At 42.9% G+C, this 21,991-nt stretch overlaps 1 protein-coding gene across 2 annotated transcripts in view; it reads right to left on the bottom strand.

The window, feature by feature from the left end:
• VEGFC (vascular endothelial growth factor C) overlaps positions 1–17,376 on the bottom strand; it is a 60,312-nt gene extending 42,936 nt beyond the window's left edge. For both annotated transcript variants that reach the window (XM_063135152.1, XM_063135151.1), the window contains exon 1: positions 17,165–17,376. In XM_063135152.1, coding sequence (XP_062991222.1) covers positions 17,165–17,311 — 147 coding nt within the window. In that variant the 5' untranslated portion in view covers positions 17,312–17,376. The remainder of the gene's footprint in view (positions 1–17,164) is intronic.
• Between the last annotated feature and the right edge of the window lie 4,615 nt (positions 17,377–21,991).

Genomic DNA, 21,991 nt, shown 5'->3' with positions numbered 1-21,991 from the left:
TCTGTCTACACATGACACATGACGACCTCAGCAGGAGAGGCGTCGCATCCACCATTTTTTAATTTTTTAAAGAGATAGCAGCGCACGAACGATCGTGCGCTAAAGGTAAGTTGTTTTTTTAATTTAAATTATTTTCCCTGCTCCCCCCACCCTACCCCCGATGGGCACAGCGCCCCTGAGGAGCGCTGTGCCCTCTGTGTGGCTCCTTGTGAAGAATCGCATGGAGCCGGGTCAACCCGCGGCACCTGGACACACGTTCCGTGGTCTCGGGCTCTTTAAAATTCTGTATATTGTTTTTTAAATGTTCAATGTTTTTAATCTTTGTCAACCGCCCAGAGAGCTTTGGCAATATAAATGATGATGATGATGATGATGATGATGATGATGATGATGATGATGATAATGTAGGTCTGGGCTCATAATGGCTTAGTAATTCTGAACTAGGTGAGTTTCTTTCCACCATGACTATCATTTCTGGAATTATTTCCAATCTCCACTAATAAAGTTGGCAGTAAGGACTTCACAATCAGGTATCATTTGCATGCACTCAGGCATAACAGGGGGATTATATACCACCCCCAAGACAAATGTAACATTAAGGTATGGAATATCTCTGTTGCTCTTACAATTTTGGAAAACAAATTAATTTTTCATCTCAGTGGAAGAGAGGTGATGCCACCCCCCCACCCCCACCAGATCTTGCTTAAAATTTGTCAAGGTCAGCAAGAGCCAGAAAAGATTGCATCAGGGGCAAAGTTCAGCACATGGATCATCAGTTGTCCAACACTGATCTAACTATCAAATGTCACATACAGCTGATATTCCCTTGACCAATCTTTGTCAATATTCAGCTTCATTACGGATGAGAGTGGATGAATTGTGGATGATGGTGAGAATACCACATCTAATAATGTCAGAAACAACAAAGATGGCCTAATAAATTGGAAGGAATAAATTGGAGGAATAAGACAATTTATTTCCTATGGCACTGGTATCGTCTTTTGCAATCTTGTGGAAACAAGCCAGGATGTCACATTTCATGTGAAGACATTCCATCTATACACACAAAAATAACTTGATCAGCTGCCTTTGATTTAAGGCAGCTACACAACCTATGCAGTTGCATAATTCTTTTTTTTTAAAATTATACATAAAGCATTTACTGTCAAAATGAATGAAAATCAATAACAATCTTATCTGTGTCAGTTTCTCAACTTATCTTCCCTGTGACAAAGCTGAGTTCCATAGTATGAAAGAAACATACATTAAAATTCCAGACATGTCATCCCGTATCTGGAAATAATTAGTTCACTCTACTTTCAAGCTGTTGTCCTAGGGATTTCTGGATCCCCAGTTATTTATACAAGATGAGAAAAGTAATATAGATAGTTTTTGATTTGATATTCATATATTCTTAAAATGTGAACACCTCTCTTGAGTTTAAAATGTTTATGTGCGCAATATGAATTTTTGATCTGTACAGATATGGTATTATTTAATTCTTTGAACCACTGAATATACTTGTAAGAGACACCAATACTAAAAACATCCTGAAGGAACTCAGTTTGAACTATTACAAATTTTATATTGCACATACCATCCTAATCAAAGTCTACAAAGATGATACACACAATAGTAAAAGGAGCCATATATTTAATGTGATGGGATTTCAATGGGACAAGAACAGCATCATGATTCAGGGTGAAAGCTGTTCTAGGAAGCAAAGGAGTTTGCTTCCCATACTCAAAAGCAACTTCCTTCTTGCAGGTACTCTGTGAGAGGACAGATCTGTGTCCTTGGGTAAAATAATTTGCCTAAGTCAGAGCTGGCATAGTGGACCCCTTGTGAAAAAAGTTCTCTACTCATTTACTAACCACTTTTCTCTCTAATTTCAATTCATGCTTAAGAGGCCATAGCTAGATGGGGCGAAATCCCGGGGTGATCCCTGGGATCATGTGGCTGGGCGCCGCAGGTTGACCCAGCTCTGCGCGATTCCTCGTGAGCAGCTAGGAGCCGCGCAGGGGGTGCAGTGCTCCTCATGAGTGCTGCGCCCATCGGGGGAAGGGTGGGGAGAGCGGGAAAAATAATTTAAATTAAAAAAATTACTTACCTTTTGCGCACGAGTGGTCGTGCGCTGCTGGCCTTTTAATAAAAAAAATGGCGGGCGCGATGCCTCTCCTAATGAGGTCGTCGCATGTTGCGTGTAAACAGAGGAGGGATCTCGTGATAAACACAAAGCGAGATCTTCTCTCCTCTGTTGCAGGCTAACCGGTAGGTCTAGCTAAGGCCTTAAGCCCCAAATGCCAATAAGAGAAAACAATATCCAAGATGAGGTCCAACCAATGTTTTTACAGCAAAACCGAAGGTCAGAAATATATAGCTCTTAACTAAACACTTCATAAAACTTCATTCTACACACAGAGTCAACTCAAGAGTGGATACGACAAATAATTATTTGGTCAAAGAGAAACCTGAATTTTGAAAACTGGTTGTTAATAAAATAAGTTAAAGTAAAACTTCTTTTTCATTTTCAACCCCTCTGCTGAGACAAGAAGTGGTAATTAGTTTACAGTGGAGTAAACTTTCATATGCAAAAGCCTATTTTATAATTACGTTCAAGTTTCAGGATGTTATTCACAAATGGCTCTGCTATGAAAAAATAGGCATTTGGGAGAAGTTGGTTTAGGCTGTACTCTCTTTTGGAAACATCTTCTATTAAGAAAGAGGCAAGATGTCTATAAAAAATGTAAGGAACCTGCTTGTCATGCTGCATTTCATTTGTTTTAGGCAGCTCACAGTATTATTAAGTATAAACAGTCAGCTGACAAAAACATATACAATGTGGTACAAAGGGACTTAGAACCATAACATTTAAAGTAACTTGTATTTATACTGAACATCTGTTCCAGGGTAGGTAACCTGTTTAGTTTAGAGAGCCATGCTGGAAAACTATCCTGAGTTGACAGGATGCAATTAATTTGCACATTATATCCCCACAATACATAATTAAGATTACATTAATGTAGTAGGCAGAAATCTACAGAGGGGAAGCAGTTAACCTTTTCTTCTTTTTTTAGCCATGTGCAACTAGAAGTTATAGTTTGCATATGTGTTTCAACTGCATCTCTGAAGAATGAACGATTTCCTAAAAGGAAAGGTCTTTACGCTGTGGTGGAAGTTCATCAAGAAGGGACAAAGTGGGCCTTCCCGAGCAGAGAGTTCCAGAGCTTAGATGCTGCCACAGAATTGGTGCTCTCCCACATACCAGCCAACCAAACATTTGGGACAGTCAAGAGGATCGCTGTCAATGAACTTATACAAGCAAACTCAAATGGAAATTCTTAGGATATTTTATAGATGCCCATCAGTTAATTAAGGTACCAGTTAGGCAATGAAAAATATTGCACATGGGTATATAAAAATGTGCATACTGTCAAAGAGAGATTTAAACTGCCTTGGGGAAGGGACTGTAGCTCAGTGGTAGAGTACGTGGTTGGCATGCAGAAGGTCCCAGGTTCAGTCCCCGGCATCTCCAGGTAGGGTTGGAAAAGACTCCTCTCTGACATGGTAGAGAGCTGCTGCAAGTCAGTGTAGAAAATACTGGAGTAGATAGACCAATCTTTTGATTCAGTGCAAGGCAATTCCAATATTTTCAATTCCAAAATTTTCAAAGAACATATTTTTTGTAATCATGAGAGCTAGGGCATGTCTATACCATGCCTTATCCCGGGGATCACCCCGGGATCATCCCTGTGTGTCCACATGACACACAGGGGATCCCGGGGGCAGGCAGGGATGATCCCTCCATTTCCCTGGGAAAACCGGGATGGCTTTTACCCTGGTTTTCCCGCGGTCTCGGGATCGTCCCAAGACTGCGGGACATGTGGGCAACCATCCTAGTTTCGTCCCAGCTCCTTGCAAATGCGAGGAGCCAGGAACCAAGCACAGGGCACGGAGTTCTTCAAGCGCTCTGTGCCCATTGAGGGTGGGGAGGGGAGCGGTTTTTTTTTTTAAAAAAAATTGCACTGGAACACAGGTGCACTCCAGGTCACGCACTGTGTGTGAACACAGGGCGAGGATCTCGCGATCAGCATATCACAAGATCCTCTCCCCTCTGCTGGGAGGTGTAGACATGCCCCTAGTTACTACATTTTGGGAGTGGACATGGGCATACGGAAATGTTTTTTTTTAACATTTCAAATAAACATTGTCAATCCATAATATCAATCTGGAGGACCCATGTACCATCCTGAGCAAATCAAACTAATTATGAAATCCATGAGGCAAGCTGTGTACAATCTCATTACGGTCTCCAGGTGCTTGCCCTTCAAGTCCAGATTCTCATCTTGCTCTGGTTTCTCTACTTTATCCATGAAGTCAGCCTTTTTGCTGTGCATCAATCACAAGGATGCATGTTACAACTGGCTGCAGAAAAAGAAGACACTATTCCAAAACCTGAGATGACAACCACAAAGTGTCTTTGTTTCAGTCACATACAAAATTCACATATTTTTGTCTGAGTTGCCTTCTGTAACAACCATAGAATCTGCAACCAGTAGGCTGGTTTTAGGTTGTTGGTCACAAGTTAATGGCAGTCATGTAAAAGTCAAAAAGCTAATATAACAACTAATGACTGGAGGATGAGGGCATGGCAAAACAACTCATAATAATTATCATCTTAGTCTGACTTGATAAATGTAAGTGTAGTATACAGTGAATGATTTTAAGTGCTGGCATGATATAGTAAACATGAATTGGATGAACTAAACATGGATCTAATTTTATATTTAAGGTATGTTGGCAAGCTTCGTAGCAGAGTATGCACTGCCAGATCCTGTGGAATTTGGCAACCTTTTTGAGGCTGGGGAAATAAGCCATGGTCCCCATTTTTAATAACCTTGGGTGCAAACATCACTTGATTAAGTTTCATTACCCCATCTCATGCTTTTTAAATTCAAGATGGCTCTTTCAATGAGTCATCCTCAACTTTTGTGATAACCAAAACTGATATTGAGACAGTCTGCAGAGTCTTCTTTCTGCTCCTTTGTGTTATTATGTTACACACCTATAGTCCCTTTGAAGCTTTTGGCTTCTGTATGATAAGAACCAAGGACTTCAAGATCTCAGTATTCCTTGCCATTCACAGGCAAGGTCCCACTTGGATACATAAAACCACTCAGTTCATTGCCATCCACATGCAAGGGCCTACACTGCTGCTGAAAACACATGATGTCCTGGCCACCCCACAGAGACAGGTTACCATAACCCTTTCAGCCATACTACCAGTGTCTGGCTGCCTAAGCCTCTGCTTAGCCAAAGCAGTGACTCACAACAACTCTTTCTAAAAGAACCACTTTTTCTTCACTGAAACTTGAAGAGTTTCAATGTTCTTTCGGAACAATGTACTGCAGCAAGATTCAAGGAAAGGTACCTTTCAAGTTCTATCCTATATTCTGGTGTCCTTGTAGCCTCAGTAATTTTGTCTATTTTTAATCCACCTTTTGGTTGAAAGCCCAGCCACTTTAGTCAGTGTGAGTGCTCTGAATTTAGCTGCTTCAAATGTTAGGGTCTCCCACAGTGATTGTGTACAAAGATTAGCCTTGATACTCCACTCGCCATTAAAGACAAGTTTCCATGTGAGTGCTTTTTCTTCCCTGTTCTTGCAGTTCTACTTACCCAAGCCTCTTTCCCTCCATTTCTCTCTTCTAGTAGTGTTAGAGATCAATTTGCTTAGTCCAGACTTTCCTGATTCCCTCAGCACCACAGTTCAACCCTCAATTTAGACTTTGAGTGGACCTTTAAGCTAATTACACACACACACACACACACACACACACCCTCTATCTTTAGTCTTCTGTGCTTCTTTTTCATTGGCATGTTTGTACACTATGAACTAGTTATCTCCATTTTGGAGTTCACAGAAATGTCTATTGACAACTAGCTAATTCCCACTACATAATCATCATACATTTGCAATTCTTATGTGCTTAATAAAAATGCCCAGCTTTTGAAGATGCTGAAGTTAAAAGGTCTCAAAACAAGTGTGTGGCACAGAATATGCACAGAATATGCACATCAGTAACAGGTAGCTTTCATTTGTACATTTGTATACAGAGATACCTTTGGATTTCAGTAATTTAACAAACTGTCCATCCTGTCATCAGTAAAATGCTTCAGAACAACCTTGCAAATAATTACATAAGGACCAATCACCCATATGAGCTCAAAAGGCTTAGGGTACTTCTTAAAATTGCTTCCAGCTACCTACAGTTGACCCCTTCCAATGTAGACTGGGTTCAAACAATCATGGGGGTGGGGTGGGGCAAGGAAGACACATGGCTTCTTCCCCAAGTGTGCTGTGCACACACCTCCTATTTGCATAATTACCTGTGACGTGTCATCTGAACTGGGTGCAGTGGTGGCTTCTTACCCATCTTACAAGCCATGGCTTGTAGTAGGTGTTGTAGGGTGGGTAAGAAGCCATCTCCACCACACTCCACTGGGTTTGGCTGACATAGCGACCTGCATGGCATCACAGGTAATTATGCAAATGAAAGTAGCATGCAGTATGCACAGGGTGCGGGGGGGGAGGCCATGGTGGCCTCTTTCCCCCCTCTAATTGTGTACGGTTGTAGTCTACTGTATATCTATACTGCAACCACCACTGCCCTTCAATTCCCATTGGTGCAGTACTATTATGGGAACGTAACACCACACTTTAAAGCCAAACTAACAGTCACGATAGTACTTTGCTGTGCCTTCCTGCTACACAACACAGCAATATGATGGCCTTGTTTGCAGCGCTCTCTCTCTCTCTCTCTTTCTTTTCCTACCTCCCTCCCTCTCTCTTGGCCAGCAGTGTACTATCCTGTGCTGTGCTGCATCATCCTGGACAGGATAGCATAGTAAAATGCAATAGAGGCTCCTATCCATAATCTAGCAACACAGTTGATCCAATAAAAGTAATTATCTGAACAATTTTGGATCTTATTTCTCTCTCTCTCTCTCTCTCTGGACCCAAAACAGCAACTTCTCTTGTAACAGTTACATTCCAGAATGATGAAATGAGTAAAAAAGCTACACTGTGACACAAATCAAGGATAAAGCCAAAGTATCTGCTGAATATTTTAGCCAAAAATCTGCAGGGAATTTCATTCTGAAATGTGTATAGAGGTGTCTGGAGTTATGAAGCAGTGTCCCACTTCTCTTTTATTGGTTACAAAAATTTTGTGCAATCATAAGTATAGTACATAATAGATAACGACATAGGACAAAAACCCTCCCAGGCGCTATGTTTAAGAATATAAGAATCCTGCTGTTTCAGATGTTCACCATATTCTTAGACACGGGTATATGAGAGTTTAAAGAAGTACATATAAAGATTATGACATCCACACTCCAGTATTACAGGCTGTAATACTGGCATTTTCCAAAACAATCAGCTGCTTCGAGATGCATCTGAAATACAGCCATTGTGGCTTGGCTGGCCACAAGGGGGTGCTCCTGTGGAAAAAGAGTATTAAAAAGTATTATATTTTATCAGATTAGTAGAAAGACCTTGGATGTCAAATGTTAAAAGCTGCTAGAGATGTGGCAACCTGCAAGTGTTTAAATAATTAAAAAATCAGTTCGGGGGGGGGAATCTTCTCTCTCAATGTGTGTGTGTGTGTGTGTGTGTGTGTGTGTGTGTGTGTGTACATATGTAAAACAATGAGAAGGTGAACTATAAAAAGCCATTTGTCTTCCCTACTGTTTATTCTATATTGTACACAAATGCTACAAAGATTGCTCACTAAATGCTTGTGGATGCTTAACGCAACTCTGCTACCTCCATAGCAAACATTCTTGGTGAAAATTGATGCAAATTGCATCATTTATCTGTCAGGTATGCTGGGACTTGAAATCCTAGTGCCCTCTCTAATGGGCCATCCCACTGGGGAGCTGGAGGGCCTTCTGTCTCCCCTTTCTTCTACCACAGGTAAAGTGGATCCTTTGATACAGTGATAGATATTAACATTTATGATGCAAGCAAGGGAAATGGTTGTGAGAATTTGAACAATATCTTTTCAAATATTTATAACATTCCTGAACAAATAGACAAACCAAAAAGACAAATTAATCAAATATAATCTCCTGCATTTCAGTTAAATGTAAAACTTTCATTTGGTTATCCTTTTCAATAAGGGCACAATTCCACATATGTCTATCATTAGGTATCTTGCATCTTCCTCTGAAACAAGTGTCATTTGTCATGTGAGCAACACATTCAGGCTTGCAAAGGACCATGTTAAAAATAGAACCAATGAATCTAATTCCCACATAACACTAAGCCATGATTTATATTAACCATGATTTTTTGCTTTAGCCATGAATTGTCCTGCAGTCCAGGAAACAAGTTGTGGCTTGTTTGCCCTATTTCTTGTTTGTTTCTCTCCTGCCAATTTTGCCAGCCTTCAGACTAGTATCATTTTCATGCCATTCTTTATGGGCACCTCTGTTTCAGGGTCTGCAAACAAGTCAGGGATAAGCCACAGTTCTAGGTTCAGACATCACAAAAAGCCATGGTTTAAACAAGCCAGACTTCATGAGCCAACAACAAACCATGGGTTCTATATGTGGTTTATAGCTAGTTAACAAACCGTGGTTTATTTACGGGGATGGATTTAGTCACAAAAGTCAGATTTCAACAAACTTCACCATGGCTTAGAGTTATGTGCAAACCAGGCCTTAGTCTTGCCCCATACAGTTTTAATGGAAGCTTGCTGAAGTATGAATCTTGGAACCTCCAAACAGTTTGTTTACATAGCAATATTTACACTACAAGGTATTATAGCTGCTTCATCTGCCCAGAGTGAGAGGCTGTGGTACTTGAAGCAGGAGGCTCCCCTGTGTGAGAGCCAGGGGGAGGAGTGTGGCCACACATCAGGTAGTAGTAGAATTAACACTTACTAAGGGAGGGAGATTGGGCGGGGGGAAGCACTTTATCGCTTAGTTGGTAGTAGCCTGATGTCCATCTGTGACCAGTGGCTGGTTACCACAAGTGAGAAATGTGACTGTGTTGTTTGTATGACTGAGTGTGGGTTTGAATGGTGAGTGAGTGCATAGGTGGTGTAGGTAAAGGTGTTTTTGGGAAGCCGTGATGCAGGGACACATGGAGGGGGAGCCACTATTCCAGTGATTTGGGGCAGAAGGAGATATGGCAAGAGGAAGGTGTTGCAACATCAGCGTAGAACGGGTTTCAGGTGTCTTCACACTATTCCCCTTCTACCCTCCTCCTCTAGTTCTCATGTACCTGGTAGCTCATCCACTGAGCCCTCCTTCCTTGTGGTGCTACTCTTTAATGCCAGGTCAGTCTGTAATAAGACCTCTCTTATTCATGATTTAATCCTGGATGAGAGGGCTGACTTGGCGTGCATTACTGAGACTTGGGTGGGTGAGCTGGGTGGGGTTGATCTGACTCAGCTCTGCCCATCTGGGTACTCAGTGCAGCACCAACATAGATTGGAGGGACGGGGTGGGGGAGTTGCCATGATTCATAGATCTTCCATCTCTATCACCAGGAAACCACTCCATCTTGGAGCAGGCCTTGAAGGTTTGCACCTGGTTTTGGGCCAGAGAGACAGATTGGGGATGCTGCTGGTATACCGCCCACCCTGCTGCCCAGCATCCTCCCTGACTGAGCTGGGGGAGGCAGTCTCGAGTGTGGTGTTGGAAGAACGCAGGACGGTGGTTCTGGGCAACTTCAACTTTCATGCTGAGGCTGTCTCTGGGGCTCCGGCTCGGGACTTTATGGCCTTCATGACAACCATGGGGCTGTCTCAGTTTGTCATTGGCCCAACACATGAAGCAGGGCATTCCCTTGATTTGGTTTTTGCTCCAAGCTGTGAGATGGGTAGTCTGAAGATTGGGGGGGGGGGGTCCAAGTAACCCCATTGTCATGGTTGGACCATTTCCTGGTGAGATTTGAACTCACGGCATTACTACCCTCCTGCAAGGGTGAGGGACCCATTCGGATGGTCCGCCGCAGGAGACTGATGGAATCCAATGGATTTCTGAATGCTCTTGGGGATTTTCTAGTGGAGAGCTGGTGATCCAGCCGAGGCCCTAGCCTCACTGTGGAATAGTGAGATGCGGACGGCAATCGACTTGATCGCACCTGAGTGCCCTCTCCAGTAGAGCCCGCTCTGCTCCTTGGTATACTAAGGAGTTGCGGTCAATGAAACAGGCTGGACGTCGGCTAGAGTGCAAATAGCGCAAGACTCGAAGCGAAGATGACCAAGCACACTGTAGAGTGCATAATCGTGCCTATTGCGTGGCAGTGTGGGCAGCAAAGAAGGCTTATTTTGCTGCCTCCATTGCATCCTCGAGTAGCCATCCAGCGGAGCTCTTCCGGGTGGTCCGGGGGCTGCTAACATCATCCCCAGCAAATGGGGCCCTGTGACCTTTTTGCATCACACTTTGAGGACAAGATCGCTTCTCTCTGCAGCGAGCTTGATGTTGTTTTTAGTGCAGCTCCAGTTGAGGTGTCCGATACCACCATCTGCCCAATTTTGTGGGATCAGTTCCAGTTATTGCGGCCTGATGATGTGGACAAGATGCTTGCAGCAGTGCGACCGATCCACTTGCCCTCTCAATCCTTGTCCCTCCTGAAAACTTTCCAGAAAATTCCCCACACTTTGGTTTTCCCTGGCTTCCCCCATCCCGTTTGATAAGTTCATTAGAAAGTGCATATGAACGAAGATACGCAGCAACGTCCCAATGTATATAACAATAAAACAAAGAGAGGGCAGGACCAGGCCCTCTCTCATTTGACTTGGGGATCATCTATACCAAGCAGATATTCCACTATGAAAGTGGTATGAAAGCGGTATATAAAAGGCAGGAGCCACATTGCTGCTTTTTAGTGGTATTGAAGTGCACTGACAACAGTTGGGGCCCATTGACACATACCATACACTGCTTTCATACCACTTTCATAATATTATATCCTTCTTGGTGTAGATGTGTCATGGGCCTCAACAGTTGTCAGTGCACTTCAGTACCACTATAAAGCAGTAGTGTAGATCCTGCAGTGCACTTCTATATCATTATAAAGCAGTAGTGTGGTTCCTGACTTTTATATACCACTTTCATAGTGGAATATCCTGCTTGGTGTAGATGAGCCCTGGGTCTGCTTCATAAAACTCCATTACCAGAAGCTAGGAGGGTGTATGAAATAAAACTCAGCTAACTAAATGAAGTCAGTCTACAGTCTACTTTTTTCATGGAAAAAGCTTCATTGCCACTTAAGCAGCCCTTGGTATATTATACAACATGGACATCACTGGTCCTGCCCACCTTTATCAGTTCCATTTACATGTAGCTTTACTGACAGATGTTACATTGGGAATGGTCGAAGTGATGAGTTCTAATGCTGTTCTAGAGTCTGTTTTAGCTGTTTTTAGAACCAAGCTGCAAAGTGTACTGTATTCTACCCCCATTTCTTCCTTGTAATAATTGAAGGAAGTTGATTGGAAAGGAGTAGCCTTTATTCTAAGGCCATGTTTGGGCAGAGCTTCCTTTTCTTGCTTTGGCCAGAGCATCCCATATAGTGAACAGGTGTAATCAAACATAATAAATTTAAAAGCAAATGAAAATATATTTCAAAAGATGCTGCTGTCTTCCTTCCACTTCCATGTTTTAGAATCTTAAATGCTAGATTATCATACCCTGCGTTTTTAGGTCCTTTGTAGCAACCAACTTACAGGGTAACACCTCAAACAATTTATATTAAAAGAAAATATGAGATATCCATATTTTACAGTTTCTTTGAAGAAGAAAAATCTCACATCACCTGTTGGCACCAATGACTTTACTCTAAGGCCTGGTTTGTACAATCACTAACCACCCACAGTGTGCTGGTTGCGTGCCAGCCAGATTTGCATAATTACCCTTGCCAGTGCAGCTTCTCGTGTCCTGCCAACCCAGCCAAGGTAGCTTGTTGGTTTGGGTAACAAACCCTACAACAGTTCATGGGTTCTGGTGGATTGTTAGACACCCAAACAAGCTACCATCACCAGGTTCTCATGACCTGAGAAACTGCGCTGGTGAGGGTAATTATGCAACCAGCACTACAGGGCTGGCATACAACCAGCACAGCAGGGTTACTAACAAGCCACTGTGGCTTGTTAATCACCCTGTGATCATGCAAAGCACTCCTAGGACTTTGGCAACATGTGACAAATCGGTAGCATCAAAAGCAAACCCTGCTGAGTTCAAGGGAACTCATTTTTCCAGAAAGTGTTTAGGATTGCGGCCTTAGACTAATATAATGAAAAACAACAAGGAAACAGGTGCAATAAGTACAGAGGACTAAGGCTGAAACAAGACATGGTTGAAACTAGACATAAGGCAAACCTGTCTCTTTAAATGCAGGTCAATTCTTGAACTATCCCTGAACCGTGGGGTAGTGCTACACTCTCTCCAATCTGTTATTCCTCCATAGCCCTTAGCACTTTCCTCCAAGCTGAGCTATTTTCTGGTATATTAGGGTGACCATATGAAAAGGAGGACAGGGCTCCTGTATCTTTAACAGTTGTTTTGAAAAGGGAATTTCAGCAGGTGTCATTTGCATATATGGGGAACCTGGAGAAATTCCCCCTTCATCACAACAGTTAAAGCTGCAGGTGCCCTGCTCTCTTTTAATTCTGATCACTCTAGTATAGCTCCTGCAGCTTTAACTGTGGTGATGAAGAGGGAATTTCACCAGGTTCTCCATATATACAAATGACACCTGCTGAAATTCCCTTTTCTATGCAACTGTTAAAGATACAGGAGCCCTGTCCTCCTTTTCATATGGTCACCTTATGGTATATGGCAGTCTGAAAGAAAGTGTCTGGGGAGACAAATTGTGAGAAGCTAAGCAACAGGCACAGCAGGACTCTTCACTCATGTGCCACTTTTGCTCTTAAGAGTAAGTCCTTCCACTTCCTGTTTTATATGTGATTGGAGGAATATCCACATTTAAAAGTTGGTTCAGTGATCAACACATCTAATTAGGCCCCAATTGTTTCAAAGTAATAAATAGTTCAGTGATTTATAAATGCTAATGATGTTATCATTACTGGAATGCTCTTCCAGAGCAACTACGTACCACGAGTTCCATTGTAGATTTTAAAACGCGTTTGAAAACTCATTTGTTTTCAATAGCTTTTGGTATTTTAGCTTGATTTACTGTTCTTATTACTATGATTATTCTCTTATTTCTGCTTTGTGAACCCCTTCACCCCTTCATAGGTTTTAGTGTGATTTTAGATTGTAAGCCTCTAGGCAGGGTATCACTGTTTTATTTGTATATTTTGTACAGCACCAAGTACATTGTTGGTGCTATATAAATAAATAAATAAATAAATAATAATGAAGCCCCTTGAATTGCATAATAATAACAAAAGCATATTTTAGCAAGATTATTTATTTACAACAATAAGTGCTGCAAAAGTCAATGCTTTCTTTCTTTCTTTCTTTCTTTCTTTCTCAGCCTTTGATGTGCGCACATCATTCAAACAATGAATCCCCTTATCTACATGATCATCCATAAAGATTCGGAATAAAAGGAAAACCAACTGAAAACCAACCACCACCTGTAACTTGAGTTTTGCTCTAGCCCTAATGTGGAACAGAACTGGATGAAAGCTTCTTTAACATATGCTAAAATCAATAGAAGCTACAGTATATACCCATGAAAGTGAGTTGGAGAGCATCCTGCTTTAAAGGAATAAGGCAACGGAAGGTAAGCAAGAAGCAGCAGCCCCGGTCATTGTTTTGGGAGATGTTGATGTAGAGTTGTTGAAGCCAATGAGGCATGGACCTGATCACTTAGGTAGGAGATCACTGGGAGATTCATGTTAAGTTGCTCTGGTGGAGGTACAACAGATATATAAGAGCTGCTGCATATGTTGGCTTGACACCTGTTCAATCATTGAACAACATGGACTAACAGTTTCTCCCATGTCATTCTGAGTTCCCTTCCTCTAAGAGCTGTTTGTACTTCCTCAAGTATGTAGAAAGAGGTTAAACAGTAGGACACAACTGTTCTAATTTATCAGGAGCCACTTCTGCTTTCATGTGCATTTCGGATACGAGTATATGAAAATCAACCACAATTTATTCATTTATTTCATTTACTGTATATCCCACCTTTTTTCCTCCAAGAAACCCAAGGCAGGGTACATAATCCTTCTCCTATCCGTTTTTATCCTCACAACAACCCTGTGCGGTAGGATAGGCTGAGAGTCTGTGATTGGCCCAAGGTCACCTAATGTGCTTTCATGGCCGAGTAGGGACTAGAACCTGGAACTCCTGGGTCCCAGTCCTACATTTTAACCACTACACTACATTGGTTCTCCAGTATGACTTATGTATGACTTGCAGTCAACCTTTGGCATAACATTTAGGGAAAACAAATCCAACTAACTGAACCATCACTAATATAGAAGTTGGTGTAAAGGTGTAGTCCATGTGAAGTTTCCTCAATGCTAGTTAAATCCTAATAGGCAATGTAGATTCTATTCACACAAATAGAAATGATAGTTATTATTAAATATATGGAGGGCATGGTGTGGTTACATAGATTCACTCCTAATTCAACTAAACATTTGGAATACATGAAGAAAAGCTAATAAGAAAAGCATGGTTTCAACAACAGACCAGACCAAAAGCACTCATTTCTTTTCTCAACTGAGAAAAGTGACTTTTATGGTGACAACATAATTACACTTTCTTTGAAATGGTTACTTACAAGTTTACTTATCTAATCTTTTTAAAATTTCCTTTCAGCATTCTCTCATCACACAGGGATATATATGTAGAATCAATAGGGACTAAATCCTTTCAATTGTTTTCACTTAAATTCTGCTGAAGTCAGTAAAGTTACACTTGCACGTGGACAGCTAAGGTAACACAATTTGCCCTGTCAAAACTTGAAGAAATATGTGTTCAACACTCACCCCCCCCCAAAAAATATATCTGCACATGGAGAGTGGATTCTCACCCCAACAAAGAAAACATATAATCCAGTTGATGTCCACTATTCATTGTCTTTCCAGTCTTACATATACTTCACTTTCCAGGTTTCTTGCAGAGTTATTACATTTCAGTAAAGCAGAGAACAGACTGCAGTGCGGTAGGGTTTTTTAAGTTCGCTTTTTACAAAGTTGATAGAACTTTGTAACTTCAGAGATGCACGGAATATGTGCAACACATGCTTTGTCCCACCACATTCAGCTTTTGTCAAAAGGCTTTGTGAAAGTGCAATACTCACTACTACACCACAGAAACTGTTATTACTACACTTCTCTTACAAACTACTGACAGTGTTTTAATAATTAATTTAACGAAGTTCAGTTTGTGACAACTGATCCAACATTAGGAAAGACTAAATAAAAAGCATTTTTGCTTTTCTTTCTGTTTTTCATATTTTAGCAGATATTTGGGAAATAGCTTTCTTTATGAAAAATTAAGTTGATCACCAACCAACTGGACTAATCCTGTGTTCCTACATTAGAGCTGGGAGAAAAAACACCAAATAAGTTTTTAATTCTGCAATGTCTGGTGATCAGCTGTTATACTTTAAATCTGACAGCAACAGTTTGAAATGGCCAGAGTGTTGTGGAAATATCCCATTAAAAAGGTGGCACAGAATGCATGGAAATTTCTTCTATAAACTATTTTAACATGCCTTTGCAAAACATGGTATGCCTACAATATACATACTGTAGACATAGGTAGATAACATATGCATAACTAATATGTTTTTATTAAAACTCTGATTCATTTGGATTAGGTATTTCTGCTATTCAGGTAAGTATTGTAACACATTTTACAGCACACCAATTGTTTAAAGTTAATGCTGTCAAACTCACTAGTAATAGCATTGGTTGTGTTTTTTTAAACACACCCACACCCACACCCCAATACAGTTTATCTTCTATAATTTACTCTTATGTTTGTACACTTATAGTCTGAATTAAGTGGACCTCTTTATCTAACTTCAAAAATCTATGGTTGACAACTGAGAATTATCTGGATATCATTGTCAAATATAAAGGTCAAGTTAATTTCCTGAAAACCATTTTGCTCTTTAAAAATTACGACTGCTTTCAGAAAGACCACAGCTGACCTTCATAAAGTGGAAACACATTCTAATGTTATTATTTCTCTTTGCAAATCTTCACTGCAGTTGTGTTGTCATGCTCACTATCTTCTCAAAACCCATTCACAGATTTTAACCAGCAGTTACTGAGATCCAACTGGAAAGTTTCAGGAACACACATGTTCCACTCCAAGGACACTGTCCTTCATGCAATCCCACAGCTTTGCCCTTGATAAAGAAGCTGGGAAGGCACACCATCAATGAATCACTTGTAGTAAGGGGGACGACTAATAAAGCATTCCCTGCACAAAGTCTGTCCTTTTACTTGTGTAAACTAACTTATGCACTCTCTGGGAAGCAATTGAGTACTGACTCCTTATCTGTCTCTACAGTACTTAGCGTCCTAGGCAAACAACAGATAACAGGAAAAATAACTAGGGTTAGTGATCCTCACATCCTCAAGGATTGAATTACTTGCTTTAATTGAGCATGCCAGGAATCACCTTTATAACCTCATTGAAAAAGCCAGGAATGTAGGGACCAGAAAGTCATCAAATCTAACCCCCCTAGAACAAAAGTAAATATGTAAATGATAAACTATGCCACTTCAATTAAAAATGAGCATACTGTTGCTGCCTACGATTTCAGAATCTAACACAAATAAAACTTTCACAGAATCCCTAAACTGTTTGTCTAAATGCTGGCTTGTTACGTCGCCATACAGTTTGCAGAAAAAAGCAACAATCAACCCAAAACATTTTGTGAGCTACATGCGCATTGCTACCGTTCTGTTATAGTTTCGACCACACTAAAAACATACAGCGGATTAGACAGACACTGGAATAGGGGGGTGGCAGTGGGAGAACGCACCCTTTTATCGCTCTTGGATCACCCTTCTTCTGGCCGGGTGTGAAGCCCTATCAAGGGGCACTTAATCCACATCAAATGATCGTATCACATGGTGCCTGGGGAGACGAGGCGAAGGGAAGCCACCTCGGTCTGTGGCAGGCCAAGAACAGGGCACGGCTTGCTTACCTTTGCCTCCCCCAGATCGGGCTCCTCCTCATCATAGCCCTGCCCGGATTCATAGGCAGCGGCTGTGGCAGGCTCGCGCGCTCCCAGCAGCACCACCGCCACAGCAGCCAGATAGCAACCCAGAGAGAATAATCCCAGCAAGTGCATTGTGCAGAGGGCGGCAGGGCGCGACCGCGGGGGTGGAAGCCCTGAAGGCAGCGCGCGAGCAACGCCGTACGGCTCCCCCCGCTCAAGTCCAAGCTCTCGCTCGCTCGCTCGCTCCCTCTCGGCGACGCTGAAGCAGCAACTTTCCCGGGATGCAGCGAATCTCCCTCCCTCCCTCCCCTCCGCTGGCCCAGGCGCTGGCTTGCTCGTTTGGCTGGTCGCACTTCTTCCTCTTCTTCTTCTCCTCCTCCTCCAACCCCCCGCCAAAAGAAAAAAAAATCTGTCAGGTTAAAAAGACACCAGGAAACCGGACATCCAGGAGCAAAAGGCAGGTCGAAGGAAAGCGGAGGGGAGAAGTTTCCTCTTCAGCCACCAGTCCCCTCCGGGGGCTATATGAACAAAGCTGGTGAGGAGCAGCAAGGCGGCTCAGTCTCTTCCTCGCTTCTCCAGGCGGCTGTCAGTGGCAGCGGCAGCAGCAGGGGCCGGGGAACGGGAGCCTCTCGAGCGCGTGGAGCTGAGCAGGAGCAGCAGTGGCGGCGGCGGCAGCGGCAGCAGCAACCGCAAGGGGCGGGCATGGCTAAAGCGCCCTCTGCCTGTACCTCAGAGAGAGTGGCTGGCGAGGAAGGAAAGGGAGGGAAGGCGAGGAAGGAAGGCAGGAAGGCGCCCGGGTCGTGTGTCTGTCCCTACACACACATACACACCGCCTTTCCCTCCTCAGGATTCAACCCCCTCCTCCCTTTTCCGTTTCACTTTTCCACAAGTAGCCACCCGCCGTTTCAAAAGCCCTTTCCCAGAAGACGTGGAGATGAGAGTCGGGAGGCGTACGCGCTCGCTCGCGCGCGCGCCTGCTGCCCCAGGGAAAAGCCAGCCGGAAAGCCGGAGCCACGCGCGGCTTGGGTGCGCGCGCTTCGGTCTAGTGGCTGCACCTTACAACGCGCCGCCGGGCGCGTGAGACCTGCTGCCTCGCTCACTTCCCGCGCTTCCCCACGCAGACCTGCTGGGCTTTCCGCACAGGGCTGGGGGAAGGGAAGGTGAGCCAAGAGTGAGAGGACGGTGCGCCATCAGCTACCTCTCCCTGCCCAATTGCTCATTCTTTCTCTTGGCACAGTGGAGAGAGGACTGTGCTAACAGAGGGGGGGGGGGGATTAAGAGAAGCTCAAAGTTATGTTGCCGAATAGCATCCACAGAAGTCCCACCAGACAACAGATACTCACAGCACTATCTTGTACCTCTCTAGTCAGAAGTAAGCCCCATTGGGGTTTACTCCCAGGTAACTGGGCATAGGATTGCCGCGTTAGTAAGCCAGGATAATATATTTACAGTGTTTCTGGTTCGAGTATTTTGTGCTTTTCTGCAGTATGCAGAACTAGCTATTCTTGTAGGAGATGGAGGAGCTTTTATCAGCCAAACATTCATATTCTTCCCAGGATGATATAGAAAAAAAGACTATATAGTTACACATGAAAGGGTACTAAAATGTTAAGGGTAGTGGGGAGATCCATATATACACCCCCCCAAATGCAATGTTCTTCAAATCCGAAAAGAAAGATATTTGAACTAAAGGTGAAAGCATCATAAGTTAGATTATGACTAGCTGAATGTAGTTCATAAGGCCAGCACCAGTTCTTCATACATTTAGTTTAAGAATGTAAGTGGGGTTTAGCAATACACAGGCTCTGTGGTTGCTAAAAACCTGATAAGCACATTTCTAAAAAGCATTACATATGCTGTAATAACTACACTTAGCATAAGCAAGTCTTAAATAGAACAATTTCAAGAGTTCTCTCAATGGAATCTTTAAGTACTGCTACTAAAATCCAAGCCTTTTAATCATGTTAGTGTTGTATTGAACACGGTACATCTGTCAAGCACATTCCTCTGTACTGTCTAGACATACCTGATATGGCTATGTTTTGTACAAATGCATAAAGACAGAAAACGGTTGTTGAAACACAGGGCCATTTCAGAAGCAGGATATATCAATGATAGGAAATGTCAGATGGGCAAAGAAATAAGGAAACATGAGCTGAAAGGGCAGGGGTGGGAAGTGAGGAAACACATCAACTCTAGTACTGGCACAATTATTACTGTTCTTTTTTTTTTTTACTTCCTGTTGCAAAACACATGAGACTAAGTGCAGAAAAACATAAGGCACTTAGAAGAATGTCAGCTAGTGTTATTTAACTTTTGTTACACGTTAAAGAATGCTAGTCTGGTTTGAGTGTCATAGGATTATATATGAATCCTAATTCAGAGAGAACAGTTTGTTTACACTGCAGCCTTCCCTAACCTGATGTTGGGCTACAAATCCCATCACCTCAAGCCAATGGCCATTTGGCATGCTGGCTGGAATGGTGGAAATTGTGGTCCAATATATGGAGAGCACCAAGTTAGGGAAGTTTGATCTATGGCTCTCTCCCTCTCACTGTCAAACTACCCAGTAAAGGCATGGGTCAGATGCTTCATAAGGCAATACAGGACCGGGACAATGTGGTCCATTTTTGCTGGTCCCAGACACTCTGTTCTAAGGATCTGGATTAGGATCTGAAAGACCCAGGAACAGCGTGAGTGCATGGAGGGTAAATTGTAAGCACGCACAATTTGTAACATTGCACAACATTGTGATTGATCACGGGGCACATCAGATCATTGTCACTTGAGGCTCAGGTGACCTCAGTGGTACGGAGTGCCTTCTACAAACTCCAGTTGGTGGCCCAGCTACGCCCCTATCTAGACAGGGATAACCTGGCCTCAGTTGTCCATGCTCTGGTAACCTCCAAGTTAGATTACTGCAATGCGCTCTACGTAGGGCTGCCTTTGAAGACGGTTCGGAAGCTGCAGCTCATGCAAAATGCAGCGGCCAGACTGATTTCGGGAACCAGAAGGTTTGACCATATAACACCTGTTCTGGTCCGCTTGCACTGGCTGCCTGTATGTTTCCGAGCCCAATTCAAGGTGCTGGTTTTGACCTATAAAGCCTTACACAGCTTGGGACCACAATACCTGTCGGAACGCCTCTCCCGAAGTGAATATACCCAGTCACTACGTTCAACATCTAAGGTCCTCCTCCGGGTGCCTACTCTGAGAGAAGCTCGGAGTGTGGCAACGAGGGATAGGACCTTTTCAGTGGTGGCCCCCAGACTGTGGAATGATCTCCCTGATGAGGCTCGCCTGGTACCAACACTACTATCTTTCCTGCACCAGGTTAAGACTTTCCTCTTTGCCTGGGGATATGGCGGCACATCCTAATTACCCACATGTTTAGTTTTCAATTGGTTTTTAATGCTCTATGTGTGTATGTACTGTGTTTTAGAGTTTTAAATTTTGTATTCTTGTTTTTATCTCAATTTTAGAATTTCTGTAAACCGCCCAGAGAGACCTGGCTATGGGAGCGGTATATAAGTATAATAAATAAATTAAATAAATAAATATAAGACATCAGCCTTTGCTTCCCATTTCCTGACTTTGTGGAGTTTGGACCAAGATGAGAAAGCCTTATCTTCTGATCTTTTAAACTGGCAGGGTTTTTTGATGATTGAATTTCTTTGGTTTTTGAAAAGCAATGTACTTGCTTTTAGATTTGCACTAGGGCTCATCTACACCAAGCAAATATTCCACTATGAAAGTGGTATGAAAGCCATATATAAAAGGCAGGAGCCACACTATTGCTTTATAGTGGTATTGAAGTGCACTGACAACTGTTGGGGCCCATTGACACATACCATATACTGCTTTCATAGTGTTACATCCTGCTTGGTGTAGATGTGTCATGGGCCCCAACAGTTGTCAGTATACTTCAATATCACTATAAAGCAGTAGTGTGGTTCCTGCCTTTTATATACTGCTTTCATACCGCTTTCATAGTAAAATATCCTGCTTGGTGTAGATGAGCCCTATGTTTGTTATGTATGCCTGCTTCGTCTGTCCCTGTAAGTTCTCTGCAAGGCCCATCCGGGAGAGGTCAGTAATTAAACCCAGGGGTGGAAGGTTAAAGTTCAGCTGAGAGCAGTTGCTGTAGAGTGTGGACCTGTAGGGAGTAGTGAGGCTGATTTTCTGGCAGACCCAGACTGGCAACTCTATGGCCTGTTAGACCTTCTGTTTGGTAGGCTGCAGGAGCACCTGCCTCATAAAGCAAATGGGCACATGCTGCCCTTGGGTAAGCTTATCCAATCTCATGGCCTCCACTATCACCTGTATGCCGATGATACACAATTATATCTCTCATCTCCGGAACTTTCTCCAGATGTTCACGATCGTATCTCGGCATGTCTTTCAGATATCTCAGCCTGGCTGCTTCATCGTCGTTTGAAACTTAACATGGCAAAGACTGAATTGCTTGTTTTTCCTCCTAAACCTTCTCCTCACCTCTCATTCTCTCTTACTGTCAACGATGTCATGCTTACTCCGGTCAAGGAAGCTCGTAGTCTTGGCTTTATATTCGACTCCTCGCTCTCCTTTACTCCTCACATCGAGGCAGTAGCTAAATCCTGTCGTTTCTTCCTGTATAATATTGCCAGGATTCGACCATTTTTGTCTGTCTCTTCTGCCAAGACTCTCGTTCACGCACTGGTTATCTCTCGGTTGGACTACTGCAACCTTTTTCTCTCTGGCCTTCCTTCGTCTCACATCAGTCCGCTGGTCTCTGTCCACCACTCTGCCGCTAAGATCATCTTCTTGGCCCGC

Source organism: Elgaria multicarinata, chromosome 10, assembly GCF_023053635.1.
Source record: "Elgaria multicarinata webbii isolate HBS135686 ecotype San Diego chromosome 10, rElgMul1.1.pri, whole genome shotgun sequence".
In the NCBI taxonomy this organism is placed as follows: domain Eukaryota; kingdom Metazoa; phylum Chordata; class Lepidosauria; order Squamata; family Anguidae; genus Elgaria; species Elgaria multicarinata.
The sequence above is the reverse complement of the archived record's forward strand: the minus strand, read 5'-3'. Positions and strand labels throughout refer to the sequence as shown.